Raw genomic sequence first — 24,718 nt, forward strand, 5'->3', positions numbered from 1 at the left:
GCAGGGAGCCTGTTTCCTTTCCTCTCTCTGTGTGTGCTTCTCTGCCTACTTGTGATCTCTATCAAATAAATAAATAAAATCTTAAAAAAAAAAGAGAAATTCAGATTTGAGGGTGGAGCAGTAGGTGAAAACCCTGGAAAGTCGCATTTTGGTGCCCACTTAAGTATGACAGTGACTTGTGTGATTCATGGAAGATTTCCTGATTGTTTCTCAATTTTTGCCCCAAAGCTCTTGAGGCGGTTGCCCTCGCTGCGAAGTAAAGAGAATGTTTCCTTCTATCCCTACAACGACCTGATACCCTAAGTTCTGGCTCCTGCGGAATCGACACGGGCACCCCACGCGCCCTGGGACTCTGCCAGCCCAGCGGGGATAAGCCGGCCCCAGCCGGTTCCTGCGGCTGGCCGTGGGAGCCGGGCTTAACCTCGCAGGAGGACCGGCGAGGTTGGAGGAGAGCTGGGAGTCCCCACAGCCAGTCGTAGCCTTCTCTTGGGGTCCTTTCAGAAGATTCAAATTCCCGGGCGCGCCGGACGCCCCCGGAACCTCCCAACGCGTGGGGGCGGGGCCGACGGCGCTGGGGGCGGGGCCTGACGGCGAAGCGCGCGCCGACACGGTCTGAGAGCCTGCGGGAGGAGAGCGTCGCGGGCGACCGAACCGAGGTGGACGTGAAGTGAGGCGGGACGGGCGGCCAGGCCGAGGTGGACTGGGGCGAGCCTAGGAGACGTGAGGCGAGGTGAGGTGAGGCTGGGCGGGCAGCCGGGCCGAGGTGGACGCGAGGTGAACGTGAGGTGAGGCGGGGCTGGCGGCTGGGCGGAGGCGGACGTGTGGTGAGGTGAGGCTTGGCGGGCGGCCGGGCAGAGCTGGACGTGAGGAGGGGCGGTGGCGCGGAGGCCCTGGCCTTGAGGAGCAGACCGAGTTCCCGCCGGGAGAGCCGACGTCCTGGCGGCGCGGGCTGCAGTCCTGGAGTTGGAGGGCGGGAGCCCCGCCTCTGGGCTGTAGTCGGGGCCGAAGGCGAGAAGAGCAGGGGAGGTGAGCAGGAGGAGCGGGGCCGGGACGCTGAGGCCGGAAAGGGTCCGGCAGTGACCGGAGACCGCCCCCGTGCCTCGGTCCGCCTCGGGCCTCAGCTGAAGAATGGCCCCTCGCGGGGGCCGCCTCCCTCAAGCGCGTCGGGTCTCGGCCAGGCTGGCATGGCCAGCCGCGGCGACTGTGCGGTCTGGAGATGGTGAGCTAGCGCTACCGCCCCGCCGTGCTGTTGTCTTTAGGCCGTGCCGGGTCGCGCGCGAGCATGTGCGGGCGCACCTCCTGTCACCTGCCTAAAGATGTGCTGGCCAGAGCGTGCGCCTATCGGGACCGGCAGGGCCGGCAGCGGCTCCCCGAGTGGAAGGACCCCGACAAGTACTGCCCCTCGTACAACAAGAGCCCGCAGTCCAGCAGCCCAGTGCTGCTGTCGCGGCTGCACTTTGAGAAGGTAAGCGCTGGTGTCTGTGCGGGGCCGCCTTCTGGACTCACGGGGGATGCTCATCCGCTTGGGTTGGGTTTGACGCGCGCTCAGCCTCTGCGCACGGGTTCTGACCCCACAGTTGAGAACCACTTCCGACCTCACTGCAAAGAGAAGTTTGATCAGCATTTTCTCATTTTAGAAGATGAGGTCCTGTTCTTTGGGCTCGTCGGAATGCGCGCCAAATTTTTTTGAACCCCCTATTTAAATACGCTATTTAGGATCGCATCTTTCAAACCTCACTGATAATCAGGGTCATTAGAGTATCTTAAAAAAAAAAGATTTCCATGCCCCTTACCCGGCCAGGTGAACCAGAATCTCTAGGCCTAGGGCAGGATTAAGACTACCTCAATCTGAAACCCCTCTTGGTGTTCCATGAACATGGAAGTTCCCATTTTTTTATGCTTCTGTTGATGTGTGTCTTTTACTAAAGCTAGGAACTGATGAGGTTGGTTTGGTTGTCTGAAGTTAAATTGCACTCACTGTTTCTACAGTATTTCTTCTGTAGTGTTGGAGTGACCAGTAATTCATGATCATGTTTTGGTTCTTTATCTCCTGAACGTGTGTTTGGGCATGTGTGCATGCACGTGGGCACCAGTGCTAGCATGCAGTAAATAAAATGCTTAATTCCAGAAATGAATGGTTTCTCCATGTCTTAAGCATTTTATTTTTTTATCTTGAGATTTTATTTATTTATTTATTTTAGAGAGCCAGCACAAGTGGGAGGGGCAGAGGCAGAGGGAGAGAGAGAATCCCAAGCAGACTCCATGTTGAGCAGGGAGCCAGAAAGGGGCTTGATTCCAGGACCCTGAGATCAGGACCCAGCTGAAACAAAGAGTGAGACGCTCAGCAGACTGTGCCCTGGAGGGGCTCCTCCGTATCTTAAAGCACTTTATTTTTTTTTTTTTTAAGATTTTATTTATTAATTTGACAGAGAGAAATCACAAGTAGACGGAGAGGCAGCCAGAGAGAGAGAGGGAAGCAGGCTCCCTGCTATGCAGAGAGCCCGATGCGGGACTCGATCCCAGGACCCTGAGATCATGACCTGAGCCGAAGGCAGCGGCTTAACCCACTGAGCCACCCAGGCGCCCTTAAAGCACTTTAAATGTCCGTGAAAAGTTATTAAAAATCATGATTATTTCCATCCTGGATTTTTATTCTATTTGATCCATAATACTTAAATCACTTTTTATAAAGTCGGCTGTACCCCTGCTACTTGTCAGAATTCTTGTGATAATATTATAGTCACGGTTCATTTCTATATTTGAAGTAAGCATACCAAACGTTGATCTTTCCGGTTGAATGAACCCCTATACATGAAATAGTTTATTCTTGAGCTATTTTTACTGGGTGCATCCTTCCCTTTTGAAACTAATAAACTTGTGGCACCTAGGTGGCTCAAGGGGTTAAGCCTCTGCCTTAAGCTCAGGTAATGGTCTCAGGGTCCTGGGATGGAGCCATTGGGCTCTCTGCTCAGCGGGGAGCCTGCTTCCCCCTCTCTCTGCCTGCCTCTCTGCCTACTTGTGATGTCTCTCTCTCTCTGTCAAATAGATACAGTCTTTTAAAAAAAAGAAAGAAACTAGTAAACTTTTTTTTTTTACTGAGAGGAAAATAAAAATAAATATCATTGGGAAACCTTAACTGGGAAAGGAAAGAATAAAACATGTTTCCTGAAACAAATCAGGAAGGCCTTATTTGAAGTGAAAAGAGAGACGGATTAAATGTATGTGCCTTTTTTAGCCTTGGTTCTCTCAATACCACGTCTTTAGACTTATAGAATGAATGTTAGCTGGAAGAAAAATTTAACAGATGTAAAGACAGAAGTTTAGAAATATTATAACTTGTCTTGGGGTTACCCAGTAAGTGAAGGGACAGAGCTGGGACTGTGGTCCAAAGCACCCAAGAAGTGGGTGCTTCCTAGAACTAGGAATGGAGAAGGTGGAGCCCCTAGCAAACATAGCCCCACCCCTCTTTCCATCAGTGGTATGAATTTACTAGTGTAGTGTTTTGACTCCACACATCTAACAAATTTTGTTAAGATTGCTGAGGTTTCCAGGGCGCCAGGGTGGCTCAGTGGGTTTAAGACTCTGCCTTCGGCTTGGGTCAGGATCCCAAGGTCCTGGGATTGAGCCCCTAATGGGCTCTCTGCTCAACGAGGAGCCTGCTTCCTCCTCCTCTCTCTCTCTCTCTCTCTCTCTCTGCCTGCCTCTGTGCCTACTTGTGATTTCTGTCTGTCAAATAAATAAATAAAAATCTTTTTTAAAAAATTTCTGGGGTTTCCCAATTTTAATAAATATATGAGGTTCCATGTGTCTCATACCTGTAAATTATAAAACAAAATTAGAATCATTATAGCTGTTCCTTAATCCGTACCATCAATGGCCGGCCTGTGTGGCACATTTGCATTTGAAACCTCTGATTTGCAAATTACTTCCTCTTTCATTTATCTACCCCAGCTCTACCAGCTGTTCTGGTCACAAGTCCAAAAGGGAAGAAAGAAAAGATGACTAATACTGAGCAATATTTTCAGTATTTTGGCCTCTCAGCCACTTTCTATTTATTGTTCCCAGAGGGGGCAGCCTCATGTTTTGGTTTGGCTTAGAATTGTCCAGTGAACATACTAACATTAAAGGTGATGATCAGGGGGATTTGGAAGGTAGGATTTCTCAACCTTGCCACTATTTACATTTTGGGTGGGATGTTGTCCTGTACATTGCAGAATATTTAGCAGCATTACTGGCCTCTATCCACCAGATGCCAGTAGCATACCCCATTTTCTCTCTGCTAGATCTTGGTGGTGGGGAAAGTTTGTCAAAGTTGCACATTGAGAATATCAAATTTAGGGTGTGATTGTCTTGCAAATTCCTGATCAAAGATCATTTAGATGACCATTGTATAATGTTATCATTTATGCTTTGGATAGGGGGCTCTTCTGCTTGATTCTTGAACAGAGGATTCACAAAAGCTGTTTCTTTCCTTTTTTCTTTTTTTTTTTTTTATGATTTATTTCAGAGACAGAGCACACACACCTATGCACTAGTATGGGGAGGGGCAGAAGGAGAGAATCTCAAGCGAACTCCCCGCTGATCACAGAACCCAAAGCATTTGATCTCACAACCCAGAATTTTCAACCTGAGCCAAAATCAAGAGTTAGACTCTTAACTGCCTGAGCCATCCAGTTGCCCCAAAAGCCCTGAACCTTCTTCATCTTCCTCCTATCTCAGATGAGATTAACACTTGGATTTACATTTTCTACCCTGCTATAAAAAAAAATAGTTGGGTCCCCAGAAAAATTAAATGAGACATAGCTATCATGACATAAGAGACTAGTCATTTTAGGCCCCCAGCTATTTTCTGCGATCTGTGTACTATTGGCTTTACTTACCTGAGCACACGTTTTGTTGTTTTTTTAAAGATTTTATTTATTGGGGCACCTGGGTAGTTTAGTTGTTTGGGCATCTGCCTTCAGCTGGGGTCAGGATCTGGGTGTCCTGGGATCCAGCCCCAAGTCAGGCTCCCTGCTCTGGAAAGTCTGCTTCTCCCTCGCCCTCTACCCCTCCCCCCACTCCTGCTCCTACCTGGCCTGTGCCTTCTCCTTATCTCTTTCAAATAGATAACATAGAATCTTTAAAATAGAATAGAATTCTATTTAAATAGAATAGAATCTTTAAAAAATAAAAATAGGGGCGCATAGGAGGCTCAGTGGGTTAAAAGCCTCTGCCTTCGGCTCAGGTAATGATCTCCGGGTCCTGGGATCAAGCCCCGCATCGGGCTCTCTGCTCAACAGGGAGCCTGCTTCCCTTTCTCTCTCTCTCTCTCTCTGCCTGCCTTTCTGCCTATTTGTGATCTCTGTCAAATAAATAAATAAAATCTTTTTTAGAAAAAATAAATTAAAATAAAATAAATAAAAAATAAAGACTATCTATTTGAGGGAGGGAGTGCAGAGAGAGGGGCTCCTGGCTGAGTGCAGTCTGACCTCATGACCCTGAGACCATGAACCCAGCCAAGATTCGGACTCTTAACCACCAAGGCAACCCGCCAAAGCTCACTTCTTGCAAAACTTCCCAGGAGGTGTCAGAATTACCACCAAAACAAACAAACAAAACTCCATAGCTAAAGATTTAAAGGAACAAAGGGAATGTTTAAAACAGTGTCTACCAGGTCAGGAAATAGCCTCTAGCTTTATCAGAGACGATCATTGGTAAAACTCCCCAGTGCTGTTTCAGAAATAAACAAGGTCCTGCATTCCTTACCTGAGATAATGACCCCAAGCCCCATCCTGCGGACAGACTCTTTACCTTATCCTACAGTTACCTCTGCTTCCTAATGTTAAAGTCTCCGCCCTAGTTGGACCACAGGCTTCATTAACATAACATAAGAAGTGTTAGAGGCAAATCTGTGTAACCTTAAGGTCACTTTTACACGCCCTTATGTCTCCCTTTACGTGAGATGATAAAGCTTCCCTTTCTAAATATTCATCCTAATTCTAAATAAAAGAAAGAAACTCACCACCACCCCCATCTCCACTTACCCCCTTCTTATTTGCTGCAAATAAAGTTTCCTTTGTGTGACAACAACTGATATAGTCTTTATCTGTAACTCACCAGAGAGCAAGTTCCTGTTAAGCTCAGTTTTGTGGCCACCTGGGTGGCTCAGTCGTTAAGCCTCAGCCTCCTGCTCAGGTCGTGGTCCTGGGGTCCTGGGATCAAGCCCCATATTTGGCTCCCTGCTCAGAAAGAAGTCTGGTTCTCCCTCTCCCACTCCCCCTGCTTGTGTTCCCTCTCTCTCTGTGTCTCTATCAAATAAAATCTTTAGAAAAAAAGAAAAAGTTCAGTTACGCTACCATTTCTTTCTTCTAGGGTAGTCTTTTCCTTACACTGCATACTCATTAATTGCTTTTGTTTTTCCTGTCTCTTGGCATATAGTATACCCAGGCTTCCTCTGTCTTTAAGGGGGAAGAATACACACATATATACATACACATACACATACATACACAGTTGATCCTCATTATTCATAGATTTCAAGTTTGCAGATTTGCCTGCTTCCTAAAATTATTTATATTCCCCCAAAATAATACTCATGTTGTTTTTGAAGCCATTCATGGACGCATGGAGTAGAGGAAATTTTGAGTGACCCAATGTACACATTCCCAGCAAAGCTCTACCTTCTTGTTTTAGCTCTTATGTTGTAAACAAGTACCCTTCATGGAGTTGATTTAGTGCTATTTTTTTTGCATTCCTGTGTATTTTGTTGGTGATTTCACTGTTTAAAATTGTCCCCAAGTGTGGCGCTAGGTGGTTCAGTAATTAAGCATTTGCCTTTAGCTCAGGTTATGATCCCAAGGTCCTGGGATCAAGCCCCATGTCGGGCTCCCTGCTGCACGGGAAGCTCTCCCTCTCCCACTCTGCCTGCTTGTGTTCCCTCTTTCACTGTATCTCTCTCTGTCAAAACTACATACATGCTATATACATATGTACATATCTTTAAAATAGTAAGAAATAAAATTGCCCCCAACCATAACTTTATGCTAAAGTGCTGGCTTGTATTCTTAAGTGCAAGAAGGTTGTAATATGACTTATAGGGGAAAACGTATTAGATAAACATCATTCAGGCATGAGTTACAGTGCTGTTGGTCATGAATTCAAACAGAGATACAGAACAAGGTTGTATACTGCTCAGTTGATAAAAATGTCTCCATAGCAGGTGGAACCTAACCCTGTATTTCCCTTAGAGCAGCAGTTCAAAAAAAAAGGGCAGCAGTTCAGTATTCCAGTATTCACAGATTCAGTGTTTGCAGTGACTTTTGTAGAACCTAACTGCCTGAATGAGAATGGAGTGTGTGGTGTGAGAGAGAGAGAGAGAGAGAAAGGGGATTATCTGATATAGGCAAGTTTGGGAAGAAACAGGTACAGGATTTTACAAGGAACACAGTGGGGGTAGCCAATTAGCTTTATACAAAGGGAAGCCCTTTGGAGACAGAACTGCCGCTGATGATTCTTTTCTTGGAATTGCATCCTCTTGACTTTTCTCTTTCTACTCATTCTTTCTCATTCTGCTTTTCATTTCTCTAGGTACTTTTATCTAGATTCTGTTTTCCTTCATTACTGTGTTTTCTTTTTGAACCCCCCCCCCCCCAGGTTAAATCCTGTGCTTGATTTACTTTTTTTTTTTTTTTTTTTTTTTTAAGATTTATTTTTTGGGGGGATGCCTAGGTGGCTCAGTCAGTTAAGCATCTGGCTTTGGTTCAGGTCGTGACCCCAGGGTCCTGGGATCCAATCCTGCATCAATCAGGCTCCTTCCTTATCAGGGAGCCTGCCTCCTGCCTGCCTATCCCCCTGCTTATGCTCTCTCTCCCTTTTTGACAAATAAATTAATTAAATCGTGGGGTTTTTTTAAAGTTTATTTATTTATTTGAGAGAGAGAATCTCAAGCAGACTCCCTGCTGAGCACAGAGCCTTATGCAGGGCTCGGTCTCAAGACCCTGAGATCATGAACTGAGCCAAAATCAAGAATTGGGACACTTAACCGATCTACTCAGGAGCCCCAATTTACTTTCTAAGAAACTTTATCCTCACGGCTTTAACAATTACCTTCACATAGAAAATTTTACTATTTGTTTTTAATTCTAACCTTAGAAAGATGATAAACTATAATTTGTGTGCTTATTTCATGTCATGATTAAATGATCCTGCAAGGTAGGTATTGGTTCACTCTATTTTTATAGATCTAGAAAGTTGAGGGTCCAGGAAGTTGAGATTAGTCCAACCTCATAAGTAGCAGAGACAGGACTTTTGAATCAGGGTCTTCTTGCAAAGACTTTATTCTTTTCTCTATACCAGGGGCTGGCAAACTGGTCCTCAGATCAAATCTAGCCCCCTGCCAGTTTTTGTAAAGTTTTGTTAGAATACAGCCATGCTCCTTCATTCTTTGTCTGCTTTCATAATAACTAAAGGCAGTAGAGTTGAGTAGCTTGAGTCATTGCAACAAAGACTATATGAATTCACAAAGCCAAAAATACTTACTCTCTGCCTTTCACAGAAAAAGTTTGTGGACCCATTCTTTGTACCATGCTGCCTCTCTCTTAAGCTTTAATTCCATATCTCTCAGTGCTTGTTGGACATAATAAATAGCTTGGATTTTATTCTAGTGACTTTAAACAGCCTTTTTGTTCCATTCACCAATGAGGGATGAGGACAGGGTGTTACAGGTATGGTTTGTCTCTTCCCTGAAGTCTGAGCTTCACCTGAGAAGACCTGATATTTGGGGCTAGGATCATCTAGAGCAGGAATCAGAAAACTAGGGCCCTCTGACCATTTTGTAAATGTTACAGAACGCAAAAACATCCATTCATTTATCTGTTATCTATGGCTGCTTTGTCTCTGTAACAGTAGTTATATTATAATTGTAATAGAGACTATATGACCTGCAAAATCTACAATACTTAATATCTGGCCATTTCAGAAAAATTTGCTGGGGCACCTGGGTGGCTCAGTCAGTTAAGCGTCTCTCTTGGGCTCAGGTCATGATCTCAGGGTCCTGGGATCGAGCCCCATGTCTGGCTGCCTGCTTAGTGGGCAGTCTGCTTCTCCCTCTGCCTCTGCTACTCCCCCTGCTCATAGTCTCTCTGTCTCTCCCTCTCAAATGAACAAATAAAATCTTTAAAAGAAAGGAAGGGAGACAGGAAGGAAGGAAGGAGAATTTGCCAACCTCTGATCTAGAGATATTTTCACTCACTTATCTGGCAATTGGCTTTGGTTCTCAACTTCGGCTGTTGACCAGAACACTTACATGTGGCCTCTCCATGTAGCCTGGGCTTCTTCACAGCGTGACAGTCTTAGGGTGGCTGGATTTCTTACTTGGCAGCTCAGTGCTTCAGAAGCAGTGTCTCTGCAAGCAAGAAGAAGCTGACACACATTTTATGACCTTGTCTTAGAAATCATATAGAGTCACTTGCGCCACATTTTGTTGGTTACAAGTGAATCACAGGCCCATCCAGATTTAAGGGAAGGAAACATACACTTCACCTCTCAATGAGAAGAGTATCAAAGATTTTGCAACCATTTCTTTAAACTCCTACAGCTACAAACTAGAAAACAAAACAAAGAACTGCAATAGACTTCCCCACTATTATCTGAAATTCAACACATGATCTTTTTCCCAGATCAAGTCCTTCTTCAGAATTTTCTCTTATGCTCATTCTTCTAGGCTTAAAAATTTAATCTGTCCTATTCTCTTTTTCCATTTACCAGCACAGTTTTATTTTTAGTCTGTTTTTTGGTGTCTTTTATTCTTACTACTACCATCATGAGACCCACCATATCCTTACCCCCAAACCACTATGGTAGCACCTAGAATGCACTGTCTGCTCATGGTGTCTTCCAACCCGTAGTGTACTACAACATATGTAATTGTGTATGTGCCTGCGTGCGTGTGCGTGTGTGTGCATGCACAGGTAGGCATTTTAATCTGTAGTTTTCATCAAGTTCTCAAGAAGCCAGTTACCCATCAAAAATTTTTACACAACCATGTGTCAGAGTCCCCCAAGGGTATCCCCACATTTGGAGGTCATTAGGAAGGACTCAACATATAAGGCATATTATGGCTAAGGTTTGTTACAGTGCAAGGATACATAATAGAATCAGTAAGGGAAAAAGACACCAGGGCATCTGGGTGGCTCAGTGGGTTAAAGGATCCTGGGATTGAGCCACGCATTGGGCTCTCTGCTCAGTGGGGAGCCTGCTTCCCACCTCTCTCTCTGCCTGTCTCTCTGCTTGCTTGTGATATCTGCCAGTCAAATAGATGAATAAAATCTTTAAAAAAAAAAAAAAGGAAAAAGACACCAGTAGGAATCTGGAAAAAATCCATGCATAAGCTTCCTTATCTTCCCTCCTTCCTGTGAGGAGGGATACACTAGGCATGTTCCTTCTCCAGCAGTGAAAAATGTAGTAATGTGTAGTGTTTCTGTCTTGGGTAACCCACTAGAAACTGAAAGTTCAAGGTTTTTTGTTTTGTTTTGCTTTGCTTTGTTCCATTTTGCTTTTAAAGATTTTATTTTAGGGGTACCTGGGTGTCTCCATCTGTTAAGTGGCCAACTCATGGTTTTGGCTCAGATCATGATCTCAGTCCTGGAGTTTAGCCCTGAGTTGGGCTCCATGCTCAGCAGAGTCTGTTTGAGGACTCTCTCTTTCCCTCTGCCTCTCCCCACCAGTCACACATGCACTTTCCTCTCTCTTTCTAAAATAAATAAATCCTTAAAAATACATATATTTTTTTAAAGATTTTATTTATTTGAGAGAGGGGAGCACAAGCAGAGGGAGAAGCAGGCTCCCAGCTGAGCAGGGAGCCTGATGCAGGGCTCCATCCTAAGATCCTGGGATCATGACCTGAGCCGAAGGCAGACACTTAACCCACTGAGCCACTGAGGTGCCCGTTTTATTTTTTTAAATAGGCTCCACACCCGATGTGGGAATCAAACTCATGACCCTGTGATCAAGAGTCACAAGTTCTACTGATTAAGCCAGCCCCCCCAAAAGCCTGAGGTTTTTATTGGGTACTCCACCTAGCAAGCACCAAAATTCCACACTCCCAGAAGGAAAGCAGATAATCACCTAAACCTCATTTTTGCACAGACTAGGTAGGCAGAGTAAACCAAACCATCCTTGTCAGTGGGGAAAAGGGGAAAACTTTAAAAAATCCAAGTTCCCAGATGCTGAGGGCCAACCTTGTAAGCAAGCTCTTCTAAAAATAGCATCCTCAGGCTTGCTGTTACTTCTCTGCATAAAACGACTTCCTACACATTCTTGACATTGCCTCTTTGTTCGTTTAATTTCTTTCTTTCCTTCTTTTTTTTTTTTTTTAAGTGTATTTGCTTTTAATAATCTCTATACCCAGTGAGGGGCTCAAACTTAGAACCCTAACATCAGGAGTCACATGCTCCTCCAACTGAGCCAGCCGGGCACCCCTGTTCATTTAATTTCATATCTAGTCTTCCCTCCCATCTCTTCTTTGTCTGCATTCTGTACCTCTTGTGGAATCTAATTTAAGAACCACCCCCACCCCACCCCTGTCCTTTCTGTCCCTTCTAAGAAGTTGATACTTCTCTGATCCATCTCTCACAGTGAGAGATGGAACTGAACTCCTTTGCTGCTCCTCATATGTACCACTTATATGGCCATTAGCCTATTGTATCTCAAATTATTAATATTTTAATGTCTTTGTGGCCTTATATGTTATGGTGCAAGCCCTTTGAGGTTAAGCACTTTTGCATGTGCCCCACAGCACCCTGTGTGTGCCTTGATCATAGCATGTAGCTCATTGTATTATTGTCTGTGACATGTGCTTCTTGAGACCTGGGCCGCATGAACTGCTAGGCCTAGCATGTCTCTCATACAAGACACTAAGTAAACGTTTGCAGAGGCTAAACTTCTTTGTATCCCCCACCTTACCCAAGCATTATGTCTTATATTCTGATAAATGCTAAAGAACTCAAGTTACTCACATCGTGATAAATCGTTAAAATGGTTTTCAAGGGATGCCTGGGTGGCTCAGTCGGTTGAATGTCTGCCTTCGTCTCAGGTCATCATCCCAGGGTCCTGGATCAAGTCCTGAATTGGGTTCCTTGCTCAACAGGGAGCCTGCTTCTCCCTCCACCTGCTACTCCCCCTGCTCGTGCTCACTCTCTCTCTGACAAATAAATAAATAAAATCTTTATTTTTAAGAAAACTGCTGAAAGAAATAAATTAAATAAAATTTTTCTCAAGTAGAATCTTTCCCTTTTAATAATCTCTGTATAATATTGTCTTTCAGTGTAATGTAATGCATGTGCCACATTTGGTTTTCTAAATTTCATTATCTCCACTGGATATTAACCTTTTCCCATCACAGGATGCAGACTCATCTGAACGTATCATTGCTCCCATGCGATGGGGATTGGTTCCATCTTGGTTCAAGGAGAGTGATCCTTCTAAGCTGAAGTTCAACACTTCCAACTGTCGTAGTGATACCATAATGGAGAAACGTTCCTTCAAGGTAGGTAGTGAGTCTAGGGAAAAGGCACATACTCTGGTCTTTTTTCCAGCAGAGCTGTTAGTGCCTTCTATACCTGAGGAAAAAAATAAGGTTCTCCTGGAAAGTGTGTTCCCAGTTGCTAATAATGTTGAGTGCTGTTAATATATATTACTGCATGATGAGTCATCCCAAAACTTAGTGGTTTAAAACAAAACTATTATTATTTCTCATATTCTGTAGGTTGACTGAGTTCAACTAGACAGTCTTCACTTGGAGGTTCTCATGCACTTATAATTAATGCAGCTGGGGCTGGAGTATATTATTTAATCTTTTCAATAGCTATGTGAGTGGTAACTTTATATAAGAAAAGGGAGGTACAGAGAAATTAAATAACTGCTCTAAAGTCTGCATACATTGGTGACCTGAGATTTTAACTGAAGTCCATGACACATTGTGTCACTAAAACCTTATCTTGCTCACATTTTCCCTCAGGTACCTCTCGGAAAGGGAAGACGCTGTGTCGTTTTAGCAGATGGATTCTATGAGTGGCAGCGATGTCAGGTTAATAGCCAAAGGCAGCCATACTTCATCTACTTCCCCCAAGCAAAAACAGAAGAGGTACTGTCAACAGTGTTCACAGTTGGTATTTGGAAGGGGATAGATTTGGAAAGGATAATCCAAAGAAGGACATTTTGTTTCTTTCAGAACTTTTTAAAAAAATAACTGCTTTATTGAGGTATAATTCACCATGAAATTCACCTTTTTAGAGTATGCAAGTCAGTGATTTTTTTTAGTATATTCAAAGTGTTCATTTTTTTTTAGTTCATTTTTTTAATCATCATGATTCTCTTCATGAGATACAACTTACATTTAATAAAATTCACCCTTTTTTTTTTAAGAGATTTTATTTATTTATTTGACAGAGAGAGAGATCACAAGTAGGCAGAGAGGCAGGCATAGAGAGAGAGAGGGAGAAGCAGGCTCCCCGCTGAGCAGAGAGCCCAATGCGGGGCTCAATCCCAGGACCCTGGGATCATGACCTGAGCCGAAGGCAGAGGCTTTAACCCACTGAGCCACCCAGGTGCCCCTAAAATTTACCCTTTTAAAGTATGTAGTGGTTTTAGCATTCAAAATGTTGGGTAACCATCCTATTTAATTTCACAACATTATTATCACCCCAAAGAGAAACCCCATGCCCATTTTTTAATTCAATTAGCCAACATATAGTACATCATCAGTTTCACATGTAGCATTCAGATAAGAGTGTTCAGTAATTCATCAGTTGCATAGAACACCCAGTGTTCATCACATCACATGCCCTTCTTAACGTCCATCACCCAATTACCCCGTACCCCTCGCCCACCTCCCCTCCAGCAACCCTCAAGTTTGTTTCCTGTAGTTAAGAGTCTCTCCTGGTTTTTCTCCCTCATGCCCATTTTTAATCATTTTTTGCCCCCAGCTCCTGACATCACTATCTGCATTTTTGAGTGATGTTTTCACTTTGTGTAGAATTCTGGGTTGGCAGTTCTTGGGGTGTTTTTTCCAGCACTTAAAAAAAAAAAAACTCCATTGCCTCTGGCTCTTCTAGTTTCTTTTGAGAGGTCTACTGTAATTTCTTGTCTTTTTTCTTCTGTTTGTAATGTGTGCTTCTACCACTTCTCTTTGCCTAATGCCTTCAAGATTTTCTCTTTGGTTTTCAGCAGTCTGAGTATGAGTGTGTAGTTTTTATGCATGTGTGTATTTGTGTGTTTGACATGTTCTCTGAGCTCCCTCGAATCTGTGCTTTGTGTCTTTCATAATTTTTGGTAAATTTTCAGCCATCATATACTCAGGTATTTCTTCTTACTCATTGCTCTTCACTTCTGGGATTCTAATTACACGTTAGACAACTTGATATTGTCCCATAGTTTGTTCTTTCATTCATTCTTTCTTTCTTTGACAGAGGGAGAGATCATAAGTAGGCAGAGACGCAAGCAGAGAAGGAGGGGAAACAGGCTCCCCGCTGAGCAGAGAGCCCAGCTCAGGGCTCAATCCCAGGACCCTGAGATCATGACCTCGGCCAAAGGCAGAGGATCAACCCACTGAGCCACCCAGGCGACCCTGTCTCATAGTTCTTGAATTTTTTCTTCTGTGTATTTTATTTTTCTCTGTACTGTAGTTTGGTTAGTTTTTGTCAAGTCTTCTTTCTTATTTTGCCAAGATTTATTCTCTGTTAATGTATGTTGTCTATGTTTTCTACAAGAGTCTTTAACTTATTAATTAAACTTCTTTAAAATTCCCTTTCTGATAGTTTCAGTATTTGGGAAAAGAAATATCTGGAGTCTACTTCTGTTGATTTCTGTATCTCTTGGCGGTTCATTGGGTTTTCTGGCTTTTTTATTTGTCTTGTAATTTTTTTTTTTTTAAGATTTTATTTATTTATCAGAGAGAGAGCGAGCACAGGCAGACAGAGGCAGAGGGAGAAGCAGGCTCCCTGCCGAGCAAGGAGCCCGATGCGGGACTCGATCCCAGGATGCTGGGATCATGACCTGAGCTGAAGGCAGCTGCCCAACCAACTGAGCCACCCAGGTGTCCCTGTCTTGTAATTTTTGATTGACTGGTATACATTGAGACCGAGATGAATAATATTTATGTCTGGAAATGGATATACTTACCCTTCTAATAGGCCATTAATGTGTGAGATTGAGTGGATCTTATCAGGAGTTGAACTGGTTTTGTTGTTACAATTACCTTTATTCACTACAGGCTTTAAATTTCTCTGTGCCATCTTGTGTTCAGGGTAAGGGTGATTTTCCAGAGGGCTTTTCTCTAGCCCTGCTTCCTTCAGCTGTAGTACCTCCCTTTAGGCCTGTGCTTTGGAAAGGATCTCTCCATGCTCTTGCTTCTTCCCTAGAATTAGGCTGCTGTTGCTGTCCAGGTGGTGCTTACTCATCTAAAGGGTGGGAGAGTGTTCTTTAATGTCTTCATACAGCCTCCGTCTCAGGCAGATCTGTGGCCCTGGCTGTCAGGCCCAGGCTTTCTTAGGGATCCTACTCCTTTCCTAGGGGAGTAGAAGGATTTTTCTTTAACCCTTCCCCAGACTCAGTGGATTCTTTACCTGTATCTTAGGGGCAGTAGGCTTTATTACCCATATCCTGGCCCCTTAAGGCTTTTGTTTCTTAGATGAGAAGTGATTGGGTGAGGCTTCGTGCCTTTCCTGATATAAGAGAGCTCCCCTCCTCTAGGCATGCACCAGCATGGAAGGCTTTCTCTAGTCTTCTGCTGTGCCCCTATCTTTCTTGTGAGCAGCTGGGAAAGTTCATGGAGAAGAATCTGCAAGCTAATGCAAACTCTCTGGATGTCTACAGCTCTCAGGGGTTCTGGGATCTCAGGCTAGCCCACACATTGCTTTTAGCAATTTGGTAATAATTTTATCTGAATGAAGGCCTTGTCTTCCTCCTGTTGCCACCAGTAAGCCAGTGCTTATGTTTCTCTCATCCCTTGGAGGCCCCTGTCTTCCCATAAAGTTCATGCCAGTTTCTTGCCCAGTGAACTCAGTTTTCTTTTTTTTTTTTTTTTTATTAATTTTATTTATTTATTTGTCAGAGAGAGAGCGAGCGAGAGCGAGCACAGGCAGACAGAGTGGAAGGCAGAGTCAGAGGGAGAAGCAGGCTCCCTGCAGAGCAAGGATCCCGATGTGGGACTCGATCCCAGGATGCTGGGATCATGACCTGAGCCGAAGGCAGCCGCTCAACCAACTGAGCCACCCAGGCGTCCCAAGTTTTCTGATGAGTTTAAGAAAAGCTGTGATTTTGGAGGTGCCTGGGTGGTTCAGATGGTTAAGCATCCGACTCAGGTCTGGATCTCAGGTTCATGAGTTCAAGCCCTGCAGTGGGCTTCCCGTGGTGCTTGAAAATAAAAAATAAAGATAAAATAATAAAAATGAAAAGTTATGATTTTTGTAAATTATCTAGCTTTTTTCTTACTGTTAGAGTGGAGGGGGTACTCTAACTTGCTTTCTGTATTCTAGGTCTTGAACTGAATCTTAAATGGCAAGTAGGAGCTGGCATGATGAGAAATGGCAGGATATTTTGGGCAGAGGAATTTGCTCTAGCAAGATAAAAAGGCCCAAAATTGCACAAGGGCTTCATTTACAGATAGCTGGGTTTGGTTCAAATTAAAATTATTAGTAAAAGCTAAAATGATGGGCTGAGTTGTGGAAGGCCTGAATGCCCATTGGTGATGTTGGATTGTATTCTGAAATTGTTGAGCCATAAATCCATAGCTTCAGTGGGTACTTGCCATCAAACTTCTTTTGGCAACAGAGGATCAAGAGGAGTTAATAATATGTGGGGTGATGGGGCGCGTGAGTGGCTCAGTGGGTGCTGGGATCAAGGCTCTCTGCTCAGCGGGGAGCCTGCTTCCCCATCTTTATCTCTGCCTATGTCTCTGACTACTTGTGATCTCTGCCTGTAAAATAAATTTAAAAATAATAATAGCAATAATACATGGGGTGAAGTACTTGCAAAATGATTGCTTTAAGTCTTAAGTAGTAGCCAACCTATGTGTATGAGGGGGCTGCTGAGTATCTAATCTGCCCACGTACTTTGCTTCCAGTCAGGTAGTGTTGGCGCTGTGGACGGTCCTGAGCACTGGGAGAAAGTCTGGGACAACTGGAGGCTGCTGACAATGGCGGGGATCTTTGACTGCTGGGAGTCCCCAGAAGGAGGAGACCTCGTGTATTCCTACACCATCATCACAGTAGATTCCTGCAAAAGCTTGAATGACATTCACCCTAGGCAAGTCACAGTTCGAATCCCTGGGTCCAAAAGGGGTCAGCGGAGGGTTTGTACTCTGCTTTTAGATAAGTAACTTTTGGATCCAGTGTTTCAGTATGCACAAATTTAGAGTAGCAGTCGCTTTACAAAATATAGTTATGGTCAGTTTGGCTATAATATGACATGCATTCCTAAAAGTCACTACATTATGCCAAACTGTACAGTGAAAACCCAGTAACTTATGGGAAAAGCAGACTTAGGGGGACAAAACCTAAAAATATATCAGGAACGTATTAAAAAGTAATAGGGACCTATTAAAAATAGTGTCACATTTGTCTACATAGATACTACATTAAATATGGCACTTTACCTTAGAAAGTTCCAGAATTTGCTGGTGGAAAATGAGTGTCAGAGAAATTGTAGCTTATAAGCTATCGTGAAATGGAGAGAAGATTATGCAAAATTTGTGATGTTTTGTGGCTTTAAATCCTGGGGCATTTTTTTCTGCCTTTGAAATTTTCCTTCAGTGGGTACCTGGGTGCCTCTGGCTCCCATCATAATCTTGGGTAAAAGAAATGTTGGGGTGCCTAGTGGCTCAGTTGTTAGGTGTCTGCCTTCTGCTCTGGTCGTGGTCTCAGGGTTGTGGGATTGAGCCCCATGTAGGGCTCTCTGCTCAGCGGGGTGTCTGCTTCGTCTCACTTCCCTCTGTGCTCTTGTTGTCTCTCTCAAATAAATATTTTTTAAGATTTTATTTAATTTATTTTTTTTTAAGATTTTATTTATTTATTTGACAGACAGAGATCACAAGTAGACAGAGAGGCAGGCAGAGAGAGAGAGAGAGAGGAGGAAGCAGGCTCCCCACTGAGCAGAGAGCCCTATACAGGGCTGGATCCCAGGACTCTGGAATCATGACCTGAGCCAAAGGCAGAGGCTTTAACCCACTGAGCCACCCAGGCACCCCAAGATTTTATTTATTTGAAAGAGAGAGTGAGAGCAGGCTCCCCGCTGAGCAGGGAGCCCGACATTAGGCTCATCCCAGGATCCCGAGATCATGACCTGAGCTGAAGGCAGGCACTTAACTGACTGAACCAACCAGGTGCCCCAATAAATAAAATATTAAAAAAAGAAGAAGAAGGAGAAGGAAGAAAGAAAGATATGTTGCTTCAAGGCATGCATTTATAATAGATACGAATTTAATCAAAATTGAACATTTTGATCCAGCGTATAGCCTCCTTCTCTACTAACTGCTGAAAATTCTTCAGCATTTTCATCCATGCTCATGTCTTCTGACACTGAAAGCTTTGGAAATTGCATCACCGTTTGAAACCACCAAGCCATCTATTACGAGCACTCGGAGGAGCCACTTCTGTGGTCTTTCAGGTCTTCATGTATAAATAATGCATTCTTTTTTTGAGAAAGCAGTTTTTTCATGTTTGGCATTCAGTCTATATGCTAAAGAATCTCTTCATTGTTTCTGTTCCTTTAGATCTGATTGATACTGACTTCATGATACTTCTTGAAGTTGTTGCAGCCATAGACATTCCTTTTATTTTCACGATGTTGTCACTGGTTCATTCCTTTATGTCTGTTGCTAAGGAGATATCACATGTTCTCTTTTTACTTTGAAGATGCTCTAATAGTTAAGGTTCTTGTCAGTATTTAAAAATTTTCCACCTACATGCACTGCTTCACATGTTTTGAGCTAAATCCTGAAAAAAAAAAAAAAAAAGCAAGCATTGGCATAATAGATTATATGTGTGTAACACTTTAACAGGTTTTGCCAGATCTGAGTGCCCTCAGAAGTGATACTTGATGTTTTGCTGAAAAGAATGTAGTGTTGCACAAAATAGGATTATCTATTTTAGCCTTGTCCTAAGCATTCTGTGTGAGATTATACTTTCATGTGATATAGTCGTGGGTTTTTTTTGCTAATTTAAGATAAATTCCTGTTTCATCTAATCTAAGACACAATTTTTTTTTTTAATAAAACATTATTTTATGCACTGCCAAGAAAATAAAGCATGGGGCACCTGGGTGGCTTAATCAGGTAAGTGTCTACCTTTGGCTCAGGTCATGATCTCAGGGTCCTGGGATCGAGTCCTGTGTTGGGCTACCTGCTCAGCTGGGAGCCTGCTTCTCCTTCTGCAGGCCACTTCCCCTGCTTATGTGCTCATACTCTCTCTCTCTCTTGATCAAATAAATAACTAATTTATAAAAAAAGAAAAGTAAAATGTTCCAGTTACTTCCAACTGAACTGTAATACAATGCAGAGATGCCATTCATCAGAAAACACTTCTGGATTTCAGAGACTAAATTTTTTTTTTTTTAAAGATTTTATTTATTTATTTGACGGAGAGAGAAATCACAAGCAGGCAGAGAGGCAGGCAGAGAGAGAGGGAGAAGCAGGCTCCCCGCTGAGCAGAGAGCCTGACATGGGGCTCGATCCCAGGACCCTGAGATCATGACCTGAGCTGAAGGCAGAGGCTTAACCCACTGAGCCACCCAGGCGCCCCGAGACTAAATTTTTTTTAAAGATTTATTTATTGGGGCGCCTGGGTGGCTCAGTGGGTTAAGCCTCTGCCTTCGGCTCAGGTCATGATCTCAGGGTCCTGGGATCAAGCCCCACATCAGGCTCTCTGCTCAGCGGGGAGACTGCTTCCCCCTCTCTCTCTGCCTCTCTGCCTACTTGTGATCTCTGTCAAATAAATAAATAAAATCTTAAAAAAAAAAAAAAAAAGATTTATTTATTTATTTTAGAGAGAGCTAGAAAGCAGCTGGGAGAGGCAGAGGGAAAGAACCTCAAGCAGACTCCCCAGTGAGAGTGGAGCCTGTCATGGGGCTCTATCTTATGACCCTGAGATGATATGAGTTGATATCAAGAGTGAGATGCTTAACCCACTGAGCCACACAGGTGCCCCAATTTTGTAAAGTATTTTTTAAAGTACACATTTGATTTGTTGAAGTTATCACTTTTAATTATTAAAATAGATTTTTCTGCATTTATCTCCTGAAATGAACTGTACCACCCATCAGCGAATGTGTAGCATGCTTCGCATTGGCCTAGGACATAAACTGAAAACCAAACAGGATCTTTTCCTAACATCTCCGTGGGTACCAGGAGTCATCTTAGGGAGCAGCATTCTTGCTTTCTAAGGCATAGTTTCCTAGAGTTCACAATTAGGTGAACAGCTCTTTCTTACTGTAAATCTAGAGATTATTACTGATAGGCAGATTTTCCTTTTAATTTTAGGCTGAGTCATCATAGAAAGTTCACCAATGAGGATGTACATTGGAGTGCAGTGGATCCAGTCATAACACTATGCACTGTCTTTGCCATAAAACTGTAAGCTGGCTCTTGTAGGGTCGAATTTCATGCCCTGTCAAGTTGTGGTCAGGGAGCACATGGCAGCAAATCAGCACATGAGGTGTAGAGAGAGGACAGGTTTCTCCTTAGGATGATTTGTGCTGACTCAGGTGTCCCTTCTGTCCGTATTCTCCCTCTACCTCCCATCTAATGTCTCTACCTCGCTGGCTAGGATGCCTGCCATATTAGATGGAGAGGAGGAAGTCTCTAAATGGCTTGACTTTGGTGAGGTCTCGACTCAGGAAGCTCTGAAGTTAATCCACCCCACAGAGAACATCACCTTCCATCCAGTCTCTTGCGTGGTGAACAACACCCGAAACAACACTCCTGAATGTCTGGCTCCTCTCAACTTACTGGTCAAAAAGGTAGGGGCCTCTAACGATCCTTTCTGAGCTTTCTGTCTTATGTCAGAATATCTTTTTCTTTTAGGATATGGCCTTTCACAATCAGCTTTAATTTTAATCATCCAAGATTCACATTTCCTTATGTGTGGCAAGATCAAGGAGAGCATTATTCTCAAAACTGGTTGTGACTTAGACTCCTCAGGAGAGCACTTTCGAAATGTAAAATGTTGGACCCTATCTAGACCTATTGAGTCAGTATTCAGGGATGGGCTTGGGCTTCTGTGTCATTAAGAGCTGCTTCAGTGAGTCTGATAAACCATGTTTGAGGACTCCACATCTAGAGGGCAGTTGTAAGACAGACAAAGGAGCCCTTGTCCATAATTGTATCTTTGTCTGCAACTGTGGAGTTTTTTTTGTCTCTTTCCTGTACCTCTGCTTTCCCAACTACAAGTTGAAGGAGTTCCAATCCTTTTACTCCTTCAGGAGGATTTGAGAACATTCCTGACATGAACTTTAACTTTTTAGGATTGGCAAACATCTAGATGTGTTTTGAAGGGAAGGTGAACAGACCAAAGACCTCCAGTGGGAACAGAAGTTACAGAGCAAAGCTTTAGGAATACCAGTTGTTTCCAGGTGGCACCGAGGGACTTAAGTAGGCCATGGCTCTGAGTGTTCCAAGAATAGACTTCTTAGAATGCCTGAGAAGTGTTACAGACAATAATTACAAAACAGCTAACTCCCCATTTTTCTGAAAGTTTCTAAGTTTTTCATACTAAGTGTCATCGTGGGTTTTTTTGTTTTTTGGTCTCAGTTCTCTGCAAACTCCTGCAGTCCTGATCCTTTTATTCATTAGATGTCTCTAAAATGTAAAAATATAATGATACACATTCATTGTGTACTAGACACTGCCCCATTTCTGCCATGGTCTTTACTCCTGAAGAATTCCCATTCTGGAGAAGTGGCATTATGGGAATTCAAAACCTTTGGTTGAGGGTTAGAGTGCAGGTGTGGAGAGCAGGAGGGAACAGTGCCAGTCAAGGACAGGCTGCACAGTGGGGAAACAGGTCAGTGTATTCAGCCTTAGCTGAATCCTTAATCATGGTGACTTTTTGAAGCCATACCTCTCCAGTTTCATTTCCCAACACTTAGCCTGGTCACACTTAATTACCCTCTCCTGTGAGAATGCACCAGTTTGGAATGCCTGTCAGCTCTTTTCTGACTGACTGGTCCCACACATCTCATCTCTGAGATCTGCTCTAAGAGCTCCTCCCTAATCCTTGCACTCCTTGGAGCACACTCAGTTGCTCACTCTTCTCCTCACTCTTGACCAGTGAGCTCCATCTGGCTCTCAGTAACATTTTCCAAGCCTGGGTCAGTACCTAATACCTCTTACCCTGTTTCTTCCCTTGACATTGGCCTGTTCCCAAAAGCTTGAGCTGGGTGGTTTGAACATTTTCTTCTTTCTCCTAGGAGCTCAAGGCAAGTGGTAGTAGCCAGAAGATGATGCAGTGGCTGGCCACAAAGTCCCCCAAAAAGGAAGAGCCCAAAACGCCCCCAAAGGCAGAGTCAGATGTGCCCCAGTGGTCCAGCCAGTTCCTACAAAAGAGCCCACTCCCCACCAAGAGAGGAAGTGCAGGACTCCTGGAGCGATGGCTGAAGCAGGAGAAGGAGGAGGAACCCGAAGCCAAGCGGCCTCACAACCAGTAACACCAGATTTTCAGAGACTAACACCATGGTTTGCTGCACTAAATTTTGTTGCAGATAACAGATGCTAGTGTTACACATGTGTAGATTGGCTTTTGGATGAGATAACGGGGTGTTAGTTGACAGTTGTGGATTCATGAGTGAGTGGCTATCCTGGCTGCAACCAGGAACCCAGAGTAGAGCAAATGGGCAGCCTGGGAAGAGTAAGGGACCACCAGCATCAGTAATTCATAGGGTCCTTTATACTTGGTATGATTGGTAGAGCCTTCTCTCAGTGCTAGACCTTGCTGGCAGTTCTCAGTACTGCCAGCAGACTGGTACTGCTCACAGAAGGCTGTTTTCTGCTCAGCTTTTGGGTTCTGTCACCCTTTTGGAATTAAGTTCTTAAAACATTGTATTTGTTTCTGAATAAATTATATTTGATAAACTGTTTACATTTCAGAAAATGCTGCTACAGGGGAAGTTCTGGGTCTTACAGTTTTCTCCTGGCATCAGTCCTAAGGAATGGATTTTGTCACAAACATGGAGCACTAGGGCTTTCTGTGAAGGAAATTGCTTTTTTGGAAACAGCAGAAAGGCTTGTTGTGAGGGTGGGGAGGGGAGTGGTGGTTCTTTGTTGAGCCTCTGTTCACTCAGTATTGAGAAGTTTTGTCAATCCTTTAGCTTAAAACCAAGCTGAGTGCTTGCTCCAACCTGAGACTAGGGATGTGGGGCGGGGCGGGGGTGGGGGTGATGGGGCACAGAGGCCAAGACCCTGTACTGACCACGGAGACCATAGGATCTGGTTGAGGAGAAGCCCCAGTCACAGCCCACCAAACCCCATCCAGATTCCCAGCCTCTGGGCAGAGCATGGCACAGAAGGTGACATGGACTTGGGGCTCAGAGCAAGGCTGCTTAGAGGGCTGATCCTCTGCCCCGCCTCTTCAGAGCCCCTGTGATTTGCTCCGCAGGCTCCTCTTCCTTGGCACTGAACCATTTTATAGTTATTTGGAACGGTTATCTATTGTCCCCTCCCCACCCAGCTCATTAGCTCTCTGAAAGTAGGGGCCGCTTTTTCACCCGTTATTTTCTCCCAATGTTAATGATGCGTAACTACTTGTTAGGTGAATGCGAGCACTTACTACATGCCCCGCCCTGTACGGGGCAACGAACGACCCTCATTAACACAAACGACTACCCCTGGCAAGTGTGCGTGCGTGTGCGCACCCGGAAGGCATAGAGAGAGCCAGGGGAGCCTTCGATGGGGGTTACAGGAAGGTTCCTGCAAGCCTTGGGGAAGAGAGGGTGCACAAGTCGCGGGGAGAGCACACCGGGCGCTGGTGAGACAGGAAGGGGACTTCCCATGGATCCCAGGGAATCTCCAGAAGCTCCAGGACCGTTCTGCAACTTCCTCTTTGGGGAGTCTAGGAGACCAGGACCCCAAACCCTGCACGGAGTTCTTGGTGGAAGTGGGCCGGCGCAGAGCAGGCCCCCAATGCTCCTTGGATGGCTGGCCGCCCACTGCGATGGCGCTGCCTGTGCAGTCGCAGCCTGCTGTAGTCGGGGGCGCGAGCCTAAGCCCTATGCAAATCAAGGATCGCAATTTCCACCAATCAGAAGGGAGCTCTGGCGCTCTTCCTGCTAATGGGAGGGCAACGGCACGCCTCCTGGCTGGTGCCTCGGGAGCAGGGAGGCGCCGGGGAGGGGGCTCGCGGGGCCCAGAGCCCCGCTAGGATCTCCTGGACGCGGACCACCGCGGACGCGGACCACGGCTGTGGCCTGCCTGGCCCGGCTCTCCAAATTCCTCTTTGGAGCGCCCTCCCTTCGGGCTGAGGGGCGGGGTTGGTCTGTGATGGTTAGCACTCCCGCTCCCGAACAGTGAAGGGAGGGGGCGTTTTCGCTGCGGCCTCCAGTTTTGTTTGGGCTGATTCGCGTGGGGTTTTGGTTGTTAGTATCACCAAGAGATTTAAAAATACGGATGACTTACCAGAAGGTTGACTGTTAAGACTATTTTTTCATATTTGCTTCAAATTTAAGAAGCAACAAAAATGAAATTGCCTTTGTT

The 24,718-nt window shown here is 44.5% G+C and overlaps 1 protein-coding gene across 1 annotated transcript; it reads left to right on the forward strand.

The window, feature by feature from the left end:
• Positions 1–558: 558 nt before the first annotated feature.
• HMCES (5-hydroxymethylcytosine binding, ES cell specific) lies at positions 559–23,108 on the forward strand. Its single transcript, XM_032334914.1, has 7 exons — positions 559–730; positions 1,260–1,465; positions 12,383–12,526; positions 12,998–13,123; positions 17,102–17,283; positions 20,799–20,991; positions 22,441–23,108. The coding sequence occupies exons 2-7, from the start codon at positions 1,283–1,285 to the stop codon at positions 22,675–22,677; spliced, it is 1,065 nt and encodes a 354-aa protein (XP_032190805.1). The 5' UTR covers positions 559–730; positions 1,260–1,282; the 3' UTR covers positions 22,678–23,108.
• Positions 23,109–24,718: the final 1,610 nt, after the last annotated feature.

This window comes from Mustela erminea, chromosome 1 (assembly GCF_009829155.1).
Source record: "Mustela erminea isolate mMusErm1 chromosome 1, mMusErm1.Pri, whole genome shotgun sequence".
NCBI lineage: Eukaryota > Metazoa > Chordata > Mammalia > Carnivora > Mustelidae > Mustela > Mustela erminea.